The sequence below is a fragment of the Magallana gigas genome, chromosome 9 (assembly GCF_963853765.1).
Source record: "Magallana gigas chromosome 9, xbMagGiga1.1, whole genome shotgun sequence".
In the NCBI taxonomy this organism is placed as follows: Eukaryota; Metazoa; Mollusca; class Bivalvia; order Ostreida; family Ostreidae; genus Magallana; species Magallana gigas.
This window is the reverse complement of record NC_088861.1, coordinates 46,523,286-46,536,543: the sequence shown is the minus strand read 5'-3', so window position 1 is coordinate 46,536,543 and position 13,258 is coordinate 46,523,286. Positions and strand designations below refer to the sequence as shown.

The 13,258-nt window shown below is 42.9% G+C and overlaps 2 protein-coding genes across 2 annotated transcripts in view; one reads left to right on the top strand and one right to left on the bottom strand.

Moving 5' to 3' along the window:
- The window catches only part of LOC117680609 (E3 ubiquitin-protein ligase TRIM71), a 235,721-nt gene that overhangs the window by 91,902 nt on the left and 130,561 nt on the right, over window positions 1-13,258 (bottom strand). The gene's annotated exons all lie outside the window — the stretch shown is intronic.
- LOC105332697 (midasin) overlaps window positions 1-13,258 on the top strand; it is a 102,956-nt gene that overhangs the window by 61,002 nt on the left and 28,696 nt on the right. Inside the window, exons 51-60 of the mRNA XM_066072569.1 lie at window positions 1-207; window positions 466-815; window positions 4,328-4,480; window positions 5,192-5,406; window positions 5,578-5,965; window positions 6,110-6,301; window positions 9,026-9,259; window positions 9,988-10,077; window positions 10,505-10,674; window positions 12,967-13,222. The exon at window positions 1-207 is cut by the window's left edge and continues 80 nt beyond it. Coding sequence (XP_065928641.1) covers window positions 1-207; window positions 466-815; window positions 4,328-4,480; window positions 5,192-5,406; window positions 5,578-5,965; window positions 6,110-6,301; window positions 9,026-9,259; window positions 9,988-10,077; window positions 10,505-10,674; window positions 12,967-13,222 — 2,255 coding nt within the window. The remainder of the gene's footprint in view (window positions 208-465; window positions 816-4,327; window positions 4,481-5,191; window positions 5,407-5,577; window positions 5,966-6,109; window positions 6,302-9,025; window positions 9,260-9,987; window positions 10,078-10,504; window positions 10,675-12,966; window positions 13,223-13,258) is intronic.

Genomic DNA, 13,258 nt, shown 5'->3' with positions numbered 1-13,258 from the left:
AGTTCCGGGATTCCCTGGGACACCCCCCTCCTTACAGAGATCAAAGAGAGGCTGAGGCTAAGCTGTCCATGAATGAACTGTGTAGACAGATGGACATCCATAGAGAGGCTACTGACCTCACTCGGAAGTACAGAATTCAGCTAAATATAGATCACAGGGAATACCTGGTGTCAGTGTTGCTGAAGGCTATGAAGGAGGCAGATCAGGGTAAGGATAAGCATGTGACCTTGACTTTGATTTTCAGTATTTGTAACTAGACACAGAAGTGTTAGGTCTGCCATCGATGGTAGTTTTAACTAGTGGATGCTTGATATGTTACAGTACAGTAAAATGTATCTAAATGTGTAAAATTGATTTTTATTTCTATGCCATGTAACCTTTTGCATTACTTTTTTGTGATTAACAGTACATGCTCTCATCAGAATTGTTTTTCAGAAATATTGTGGTTGTATTTTAATATTATAGGTAGTGAACCAGTGGATGTGAAAGAGGTTAGGGCACTTCTACAGCAGTATAACCTCATGAAAGTAGAAGAGAATCCATCTCTCATCTCTCGTATGGAAACCGACCAATCAGAGAGTACTGCTCTCCTAAAATCAAACCAATCAGATTCCTTGAAACATGTTGACCTTTGGCCTCTTTCTGATCACATAGTAGTACTGTCTGAAATGAGACTGGTCAATAAGATGATGGCGTCGTCTGACAAATGTAACACAGAAGAGGTTGGGGCTCTCGTTGACTTTGGAGCCCAGTTTACACCGCTTTCTCCATCAGCTCTGAACTCATTGAAACAACTGAATGAGGATAAAACAAAAGTAAGTTAAAAACTTTTGCTTTACAGTAATCAAGTACAAAAACCATTGGCTGTGAACCAGATTGTCATACTATCAATCCTATATCACCCTTGTGCCGTACAGGTTTACTAGATCCTATATCACCTTGTACCGTACAGGTACAGTTAACTAGATCCTATATCACCTTGTACCGTACAGGTACAGTTAACTAGATCCTATATCACCATTGTACTGTACAGGTACAGTTTACTAGATCCTATATCACCTTGTACCGTACAGGTACAGTTAACTAGATCCTATATCACCATTGTACCGTACAGGTACAGTTTACTAGATCCTATATCACCTTGTACCGTACAGGTACAGTTTACTAGATCCTATATCACCCTTGTACTGTACAGGTACAGTTTACTAGATCCTATATCACCCTTTGTGTTGTACAGGTACAGTTTACTAGATCCTATATCACCCTTGTACTGTACAGGTACAGTTTACTAGATCCTATATCACCTTGTACCGTACAGGTACAGTTTACTAGATCCTATATCACCCTTGTACTGTACAGGTACAGTTTACTAGATCCTATATCACCCTTTGTGTTGTACAGGTACAGTTTACTAGATCCTATATCACCCTTGTACTGTACAGGTACAGTTTACTAGATCCTATATCACCTTGTACCGTACAGGTACAGTTTACTAGATCCTATATCACCCTTGTACTGTACAGGTTCAGTTTACTAGATCCTATATCACCCTTTGTGTTGTACAGGTACAGTTTACTAGATCCTATATCACCCTTGTACTGTACAGGTACAGTTTACTAGATCCTATATCACCTTGTACCGTACAGGTACAGTTTACTAGATCCTATATCACCCTTGTACTGTACAGGTACAGTTTACTAGATCCTATATCACCCTTTGTGTTGTACAGGTACAGTTTACTAGATCCTATATCACCCTTGTACTGTACAGGTACAGTTTACTAGATCCTATATCACCTTGTACCGTACAGGTACAGTTAACTAGATCCTATATCACCATTGTACTGTACAGGTACAGTTTACTAGATCCTATATCACCCTTGTACTGTACAGGTACAGTTTACTAGATCCTATATCACCTTGTACCGTACAGGTACAGTTAACTAGATCCTATATCACCATTGTACCGTACATGTACAGTTTACTAGATCTTTTATCACCCTTTGTGTTGTACAGGTACAGTTTACTAGATCCTATATCACCCTTTGTGTTGTACAGGTACAGTTTACTAGATCCTATATCACCTTGTACTGTACAGGTACAGTTTACTAGATCCTATATCACCTTGTACTGTACAGGTACAGTTTACTAGATCCTATATCACCTTGTACCGTACAGGTACAGTTTACTAGATCCTATATCACCCTTGTGCCGTACAGGTACAGTTTACTAGATCCTATATCACCCTTGTGCCGTACAGGTACAGTTTACTAGATCCTATATCACCCTTTGTGTTGTACAGGTACAGTTTACTAGATCCTATATCACCCTTTGTGTTGTACAGGTACAGTTTACTAGATCCTATATCACCCTTTGTGTTGTACAGGTACAGTTTACTAGATCCTATATCACCCTTGTGCCGTACAGGTACAGTTTACTAGATCCTATATCACCCTTTGTGTTGTACAGGTACAGTTTACTAGATCCTATATCACCCTTTGTGTTGTACAGGTACAGTTTACTAGATCCTATATCACCCTTGTACCGTACAGTTGACTAGATCCTATATCACCCTTGTGCCGTACAGGTACAGTTTACTAGATCCTATATCACCCTTTGTGTTGTACAGGTACAGTTTACTAGATCCTATATCACCCTTTGTGTTGTACATGTACAGTTTACTAGATCCTATATCCCTTGTGCCGTACAGGTACAGTTTACTAGATCCTATATCACCCTTTGTGTTGTACAGGTACAGTTTACTAGATCCTATATCACCCTTTGTGTTATACAGGTACAGTTTACTAGATCCTATATCACCCTTTGTGTTGTACAGGTACAGTTTACTAGATCCTATATCACCCTTGTGCCGTACAGGTACAGTTTACTAGATCCTATATCACCCTTGTGCCGTACAGGTACAGTTTACTAGATCCTATATCACCCTTGTGCCGTACAGGTACAGTTTACTAGATCCTATATCACCCTTGTGCCGTACAGGTACAGTTTACTAGATCCTATATCACCCTTGTGCCGTACAGGTACAGTTTACTAGATCCTATATCACCCTTGTACCGTACAGGTACAGTTTACTAGATCCTATATCACCCTTGTGCCGTACAGGTACAGTTTACTAGATCCTTTATCACCCTTGTGCCGTACAGGTACAGTTTACTAGATCCTATATCACCCTTGTGCCGTACAGGTACAGTTTACTAGATCCTATATCACCCTTTGTGTTGTACAGGTACAGTTTACTAGATCCTATATCACCCTTGTGCCGTACAGGTACAGTTTACTAGATCCTATATCACCCTTGTGCCGTACAGGTACAGTTTACTAGTACCTATATCACCCTTGTGCCGTACAGGTACAGTTTACTAGATCCTATATCACCTTGTACTGTACAGGTACAGTTTACTAGTACCTATATCACCCTTGTACCGTACAGGTACAGTTTACTAGATCCTATATCACCCTTGTACCGTACAGGTACAGTTTACTTGATCCTATATCACCCTTGTGCCGTACAGGTACAGTTTACTAGTACCTATATCACCCTTGTGCCGTACAGGTACAGTTGACTAGATCCTATATCACCCTTGTACCGTACAGGTACAGTTTACTAGTACCTATATCACCCTTGTACCGTACAGGTACAGTTTACTAGATCCTATATCACCCTTGTACCGTACAGGTACAGTTTACTTGATCCTATATCACCCTTGTACCGTACAGGTACAGTTGACTAGATCCTATATCACCCTTGTACCGTACAGGTACAGTTTACTAGATCCTATATCAACCTTGTACCGTACAGGTACAGTTTACTAGATCCTATATCACCCTTGTGCCGTACAGGTACAGTTTACTAGATCCTATATCACCTTGTGCCGTACAGGTACAGTTTACTAGATCCTATATCACCTTGTACCGTACAGGTACAGTTTACTAGATCCTATATCACCTTGTACCGTACAGGTACAGTTTACTAGATCCTATATCACCCTTGTACCGTACAGGTACAGTTTACTAGACTTAAGCAGAGAATTTTGGTTTTTGTTAGCACCTCCTGATCTGTATATGATCAGCTCCATTTTCCTAGTTTCAAATAAATCAAAGATTTGTGACAAATTATTCAACATCAAAATTTGTACATGCTTTATGCCATAACAACCTTCAAGATGAAATATTTATTTCTGGTTTATTGTTGAGGTAATATGGTTTATACTTGATCAGTAAATACCACAATAAATAGAGTGTACTGAACTCGTATAAACCATATTCGGTCAGCTACGAAGCATGTGAAGCATGTACTGTGGTTGTAGGAGGAGGTGAGGGACCGCCTCTGTGTGGTGCTGAGTGACCTCTACCACCAACTGTGGACCAACACGGCTGCTACCAACCTCAGCTGGTGGCTTAACTGGTCCCCTACATCTCCCATAGAGACCACCAGTACAAAGAGGGCTGAACAGAGCTGGGTAAGTTGAGAAAAAAAGGACTAGAAATGGTAGAAATAACTGGGACTTGTCTCGTACAATAATACAATCATATAATTAGAATTTGTGGTGGCTCAATTTTCATGGTGTTCGTGGGTAGCACTCCACCATGAATTTACATCCTCAATTAAAACAAATTTATAAAGAGTCATCTTTATTACTGAAAAAGAAAACTGATGCATCCACGAAATTACATCCCAACAAATAAGCAAAAACCCTACAATCCACGAAAATTGGCCCCCCACAAAATTCAATGATTCCACAGTAGGTTTTGGTAGATACCTTATTTTTTGCAATTAATTTTGTAAGTAAGCAATTCCGCCACTATGTATCAAATTACAAGAATTTGAAATCATAAGTGCCAAATTTTGTTGTTGTTTCATAAATCTGTGAGGGATAAGTTTTGCAGATTTTAATTGTTGACATTTTATTAGGAATTTGTATTGATTGGTCATTATGATCTATTTTCTGGTTTTTAGAAGTTCATAATTTGGTAAGTTATTAATTCACTGCCTGTGTCAGTGGTTAAGATGTTAGGAAAAGGCAATCACAAATGCAACAGGTTATGATTTAATGTGTCAAAATATTTGAAAAATTCCTCTATGTTTTTTAAGATTCAATATATAGATAGTAATTGTATCAATGATCACTGTCAATTGGTTCCTGACAAACTGATGCCTACTTATCCTCCAGGGCCCTGCAAGTCTTGTCAAAACAGTGGTGTCTCAAACCGCCTACCACCTGACCTGTGGGAGAACCGCTGAGCCGCTTCACCTGTTGCTGGATAAACCACTTCCTATGGAAGTCCCCCTGGGAGACTACAGGGGCAGGCTTCACAGGCTACAGACTCTGTCCCAATACATCTGGTGTCATGGACCGGTTCTCTGTAGCAGGAACTCCAACACAAGGTGGAACTTAATCTATAGCTATGTATTTATGAATTTATCCTATGGTAGAATGCTCTAGATTTGATAACAAAATGATTAAAGTTTTTGAAAGGATAATGAAAAATTTTGAAACTCTTCAGAATCTGCCTTAAAGGTTTTAATTCAAGTTTTAAAGTAGATGTTCTCCTCCAGGGAACTAATGAGGCAGCACATTGTCCACCTGTTTGTGTCAATGCTGCAGTCCATTGGGAAAATGTTCAGAAATCAGGACGCTCGAGATCTGTACCATCAGCATGTGTCAGAGTTTGTGATCTGTCTCCAAAACAAAGGCTCAAACAGTGAAAGAACGGTTCTTACACTGACAGAGGCAGTGTCTGAGGTGCTTCAATCAGAGCTTTTTATAGTGAAGGAGTGTTTGAATGGAGTGCTTGAATTATCTGGCCCTTCAGTGGCTGATCTACAGACTGTAGGCCGTGTGTGGGTGTATGTGGGACTGCTGGGTATGATTCTACACAGACCGAAGTCTCCCGTCGACCCCGTGCTCAAATCACAGATCAAGCTGCAGCTAAAACAGAGGGAGGTAAGAACTAAGGAAAAGAGATTGGAAACTGTACACTAGGGAGAGAGAAACTGTCAAAAAAGGACGTTAAACTTATCAGAGGGAGTTAAATTCTGAACAAGGGTATTTATAATCAAATTTAGTCTGTGCTTTATTTCTTGACAGTTAGAGGAGATAAATCGCGAGCTTGAGGTCAAGGTCATCTATCACCGAGAGATAACGGGTCTGGAGCTCCTAACCCGCCCAGCCCACCTACAGCACCCCCTGATCCTCCACCTGATGGACAGGCGAGAGAAACTACAGAGAAGGATAGAGGTCTTACAGTCCCAGCAGGCATACAGACCACACACCTGTCAGGTATCTTGTCATTGTCACACACACACCTGTCAGGTATCTTATTATTGTCACACACACACCTGTCAGGTATCTTATTATTGTCACACACACACCTGTCAGGTATCTTTTCATTGTCACACACACACCTGTCAGGTATCTTATCATTGTTACATGCACACACCTGTCAGGTATCTTATCATTGTCACATGCACACACCTGTCTGGTATCTTATCATTGTCACACACTTGCAAGGTATCTTATCATTGTCACATGCACACACCTGTCAGGTATCTTATCATTGTCACATGCACACACCTGTCAGGTATCTTGTAATTGTCACATGCACACACTTGTCAGGTATCTTATCATTGCCACATGCACACACCTGTCAGGTATCTTGTCATTGTCACATACACCTGTCAGGTATCTTATCATTGTCAAACACACACACCTGTCAGGTATCTTGTCATTGTCCCACACACACCTGTCAGGTATCTTATCATTGTCACATACACACCTGTCAGGTATCTTGTTATTGTCACACACACACCTGTCAGGTATCTTGTCATTGTCACACACACACCTGTCAGGTATCTTGTCATTGTCACATACACACCTGTCAGGTATCTTATCATTGTCACATGCACAGTCACCTGTCAGGTATCTTGTCATTGTCACGTGCACACACCTGTCAGGTATCTTATCATTGTCACCTGCACACACCTGTCAGGTATCTTATCATTGTCACCTGCACACACCTGTCAGGTATCTTATCATTGTCACATGCACACACCTGTCAGGTATCTTGTAATTGTCACATGTACACACTTGTCAGGTATCTTATCATTGTCACATGCACACCTGTCAGGTATCTTGTAATTGTCACATGCACACACTTGTCAGGTATCTTATCATTGTCACATGCACACACCTGTCAGGTATCTTGTCATTGTCACACACACACCTGTCAGGTGTCTTGTCATTGTCACATGCACACCTGTCAGGTATCTTATCATTGTCACATACACACCTATCAGGTATCTTATCATTGTCACACACACACCTGTCAGGTATCTTGTCATTGTCACATACACACCTGTCAGGTATCTTATCATTGTCACACACACACCTGTCAGGTATCTTGTTATTGTCACACACACACCTGTCAGGTATCTTGTCATTGTCACACACACACCTGTCAGGTATCTTATCATTGTCACAATCACACAGTCACCTGTCAGGTATCTTGTCATTGTCACCTGCACACACCTGTCAGGTATCTTATCATTGTCACCTGCACACACCTGTCAGGTATCTTATCATTGTCACATGCACACACCTGTCAGGTATCTTGTAATTGTCACATGTACACACTTGTCAGGTATCTTATCATTGTCACATGCACACCTGTCAGGTATCTTATCATTGTCACATGCACACACTTGTCAGGTATCTTATCATTGTCACATGCACACACCTGTCAGGTATCTTGTCATTGTCACACACACACACACCTGTCAGGTATCTTGTCATTGTCACATGCACACCTGTCAGGTATCTTGTTATTGTCACATGCACACACTTGTCAGGTATCTTATCATTGTAACATGAACACACCTGTCAGGTATCTTGTCATTGTCACCTGCACAAACCTGTCAGGTATCTTATCATTGTCACCTGCACACACCTGTCAGGTATCTTGTCATTGTCACATGCACACACCTGTCAGGTATCTTGTAATTGTCACATGTACACACTTGTCAGGTATCTTATCATTGTCACATGCACACACTTGTCAGGTATTTTATCATTGTCACACACACCTGTCAGGTATTTTATCATTGTCACATGCACACACTTGTCAGGTATCTTATCATTGTCACATGCACACACCTGTCAGGTATCTTGTCATTGTCACATACACCTGTCAGGTATCTTATCATTGTCACACACACACACACACACCTGTCAGGTATCTTGTCATTGTCCCACACACACCTGTCAGGTATCTTATCATTGTCACATACACACCTATCAGGTATCTTGTCATTGTCACACACACACCTGTCAGGTATCTTGTCATTGTCACACACACACCTGTCAGGTATCTTATCATTGTCACATACACCTGTCAGGTATCTTGTCATTGTCACACACACCTGTCAGGTATCTTATCATTGTCACATGCACACAGTCACCTGTCAGGTATCTTGTCATTGTCACGTGCACACACCTGTCAGGTATCTTATCATTGTCACCTGCACACACCTGTCAGGTATCTTATCATTGTCACATGCACACACCTGTCAGGTATCTTGTAATTGTCACATGTACACACTTGTCAGGTATCTTATCATTGTCACATGCACACCTGTCAGGTATCTTGTAATTGTCACATGCACACACTTGTCAGGTATCTTATCATTGTCACATGCACACACCTGTCAGGTATCTTGTCATTGTCACACACACACCTGTCAGGTGTCTTGTCATTGTCACATGCACACCTGTCAGGTATCTTGTAATTGTCACATGCACACACTTGTCAGGTATCTTATCATTGTAACATGCACACACCTGTCAGGTATCTTGTCATTGTCCCACACACACCTGTCAGGTATCTTGTCATTGTCACACACACTATCATTACTAGATACTTAATATGGAGTTACATTATGAAAAGTTATTTTGATTTACAATATATACATCATATCTCCATTAAAGTTCCATGAATTTTCGTTTCAGTATAAACAGCTTTTAAGCATCATAAAAGACTTTATGGATACCAAAGGATCTGTCAGCCACACCAAGCACTTGATGGAGAAGCTTCAGGAGGCATGCACAACAGGCCGAATAGCCAATCAGATTGCAGAAGAGAGGACTTGGCAGAAAACTCATCAGCGATTGGTCAGTTGTCTGGAGGAGGAGTTTCCCCTGTATAGAGATATCACCATTCCCTTTATCGTGGCCACTCAGCAGGTACATTAAGTAAAAGCTCATATTTAAATTTTTCTCTGACCTATGAGGCTCTCAAGACTGATGCTTATCTCAGGTTTACATTGTGTTTTATGGCATTAAGTGAATGCAGTCATGTCTCCCATTGGATGGGACACCAGTCCATTGCAGATTAAAGCTGAACACCACTCATAAATAGAATTTGATGGTTCTTACGGATTGTATTATAACGTAATGAGTGAATTTTATTGAACCTTATAAAACTGCTTGATTCCTTTGCTTAGACGCTGTTGTAAGTACTGGTAATACTAAATTCAATATCACTAAAACAATGAGTTTCAAAAATTCAGCAATTTTAAGCTTCCTATTACATAAATAATTATTTAATAAAAACTATTGGTTTGGAGATCTCCCCCCCCCCCCCCAACCGGTAGCAAAACACAGCTGTACTGTACTCCAGAGTACTAACTGTCATCATAATTGTAAGAAAATCCATTGATTGATGTGTTTACTGTTTTACATCCCATTGAGAATAAGTTAGCTTTTTTGATGGTGTAGAATCAGTGTGAGACTAGGTTTCGGCCTAGGTTTCGGCCTGTTTTTAATTATTATTTATTCAGATGGATTGCCATCATTATGATTGGATTATAGTATGATGGTATAATAATAGTAGGATTTTTTATAGTATAATGTTATTATAATAATAAGATGTTTAATAGTATTATGATGGTCATGGTATTACTCTGTTTAAGGTGCGATGTGGAGTGCGGCTGATTGCTAACCGTGCCACGGAGGCGAGCATGGCTTTACAGATGACCGAGAGACTGAGGATCCCCCCTCAGGTACCACAGAGTTGATAAATCATAGTAACAACTATTAGCAAATGGAAAAAGTTGACAATATTTTTCATAAGAATCAGTTTATCAATAAGATATCAATAAGATTTGTCATGGATCCAGTGATTTCAGGTTTATCCCTCGGGATGTTTTCATGATGGTTTTCATATTGTGAAAAAAAAATCAAAGATTATAAAAAAATAATCTTGTCCTTTTTTTTTAGTGAATGTTAAAATTTTCTGTAACAATAAGTCAGTGTGATGTATGCAGATATGTAATAAGTCTTCTTATTATTTGCATAATTACACACACACACAAAAACCCAACCGATTTATGAGATATTTTATGAGTTAAGCATTGATCACACTATTGATACATGTAAAATGTGAAGTTCTAAATATAACTTTATAATACAGTATTGTAAATTTCACAGATTCAGGGGATGGAGTCCTCTATGAGGCGAGCGGCAAGGCTGCTTGGGGCATTCCCCTTCATCTCCACAGAGATAAGCAGCAGTCTAAGGCTTGCACAAAAAGTCCTGTCTGTAGAAAGACTTGTGTCTGAGGGACAAGTGGAGGAGAGTCAGGCCCACCACACCTCAAGGTAAGGGGCCCCCCTGTCTGTAGAGAAACTGGTGTCTTAAACACAGGGGGAGGAGAGTCAGGCCCACCACACCTCCAGGTAAGGGACACACCTGTCTGTAGAAAGACTGGGGTTTGAGGGACAGGGGGAGGAGAGTCAGGCCCAGCACATCTCCAGGTAAGGGACACACCTGTCTGTAGAGAGACTGGGGTTTGAGGGACAGGGGGAGGGACACACCTGTCTGTAGAAAGACTGGTGTCTGAGACACAGGGGGAGGAGAGTTAGGCCCACCACACCTCCAGGTAAGGGACACACCTGTCTGTAGAGAAACTGGGGTTTGAGGGACAGGGGGAGGAGAGTCAGGCCCAGCACATCTCCAGGTAAGGGACACACCTGTCTGTAGAGAGACTGGGGTTTGAGGGACAGAGGGAGGGACACACCTGTCTGTAGAAAGACTGGTGTCTGAGACACAGGGGGAGGAGAGTCAGGCCCACCACACCTCCAGGTAAGGGACACACCTGTCTGTAGAGAAACTGGTGTCTGAGACACAGGGGGAGGAGAGTCAGGCCCACCACATCTCCAGGTAAGGGACACACCTGTCTGTAGAGAAACTGGGGTCTGAGACACAGGGGGAGGAGAGTCAGGCCCACCACACTTCCAGGTAAGGGACACACCTGTCTGTAGAAAGACGGGGATCTGAGACACAGGGGGAGGAGAGTCAGGCCCACCACACCTCCAGGTAAGGTACACACCTGTCTGTAGAGAAACTGGTGTCTGAGACACAGGGGGAGGAGAGTCAGGCCCACCACACCTCCAGGTAAGGGCCACACCTGTCTGTAGAGAGACGGGGATCTGAGACACAGGGGGAGGAGAGTCAGGCCCACCACACCTCCAGGTAAGGGCCACACCTGTCTGTAGAGAAACTGGTGTCTGAAACACAGGGGGAGGAGAGTCAGGCCCACCACACCTCCAGGTAAGGGCCACACCTGTCTGTAGAGAAACTGATGTCTGAGACACAGGGGGAGGAGAGTCAGGCCCACCACACCTCCAGGTAAGGGACACACCTGTCTGTAGAAAGACGGGGGTCTGAGACACAGGGGGAGGAGAGTCAGGCCCACCACACCTCCAGGTAAGGGACACACCTGTCTGTAGAGAGACTGGCGTCTGGGGGACAGGGGGAGGAGAGTCAGGCCCACCATACCTCCAGGTAAGGGACACACCTGTCTGTAGAGAAACTGGTGTCTGAGGGACAGGGGGAGGAGAGTCAGGCCAACCACACCTCAAGGTAAGGGACACACCTGTCTGTAGAAAGACTGGTGTCTGAGGGACAGGGGGAGGAGAGTCAGGCCCACCACATCTCCAGGTAAGGGACACACCTGTCTGTAGAGAGACTGGGGTTTGAGGGACAGGGGGAGGAGAGTCAGGCCCACCACACCTCCAGGTAAGGGACACACCTGTCTGTAGAGAGACTGGTGTCTGAGACACAGGGGGGGGGAGAGTCAGGCCCACCACACCTCCAGGAAAGGGACACAACTGTCTGTAGAGAAACTGGTGTCTGAGGGACAGGGGGAGGAGAGTCAGGCCCACCACACCTCAAGGTAAGGGACACACCTGTCTGTAGAAAGACTGGTGTCTTAAACACAGGGGGAGGAGAGTCAGGCCCACCACACCTCCAGGTAAGGGACACACCTGTCTGTAGAAAGACTGGTGTCTGAGAGACAGGGGGAGGAGAGTCAGGCCCACCACACCTCCAGGTAAGGGCCACACCTGTCTGTAGAAAGACGTGTGTCTGAGACACAGGGGGAGGAGAGTCAGGCCCAGCACACCTCCAGGTAAGGGACACACCTGTCTGTAGAAAGACGTGTGTCTGAGACACAGGGGGAGGAGAGTCAGGCCCACCACACCTCTAGGTAAGGGACACACCTGTCTGTAGAAAGACTGGTGTCTGAGACACAGGGGGAGGAGAGTCAGGCCCAGCACATCTCCAGGTAAGGGACACACCTGTCTGTAGAGAGACTGGGGTATGAGGGACATGGGGAGGAGAGTCAGGCCCACCATACCTCCAGGTAAGGGACACACCTGTCTGTAGAGAGACTGGGGTCTGAGGGACCACCACACTTCCAACTATTAAATAACACAGCTTGTCAAAACTTTATCCTAACTTTTCTTATGATATGTGAAAGGTAACTCTTATTTGGTATCTAATAATAAAACTTTTTAGTTTGATCCCTTTTTAAAACTCTATATATATATAGAAATATTGTTTATTCATAATTTTTATAATTTTTCCTCAGTTTGAGTTCTTTGTTCTAGGCTTTACTTTGGGGTCCTGTTCCTTCTAAGAAACTCTGCCCTGATGAGGAAAGAACTGAACCATGAGACTCTGAAATCACTGAACCAAATCCTCGGTCGCTTCGTGTTGTCATGGAGACAGCAGGAAGAGCTGAGATCTCAGAAGGAGGCTGAGGACAGTCTGTACAAGTACAGGACAAAGGTGCACGGCGACGAACGTGACAACGACGCCATCGAGGAGGACGAGTTCAGGGAAACATTCCCCTCGTTCCAACAGGTGAGTGGGGACTGCTACTAAAACACTGTAGTTCTT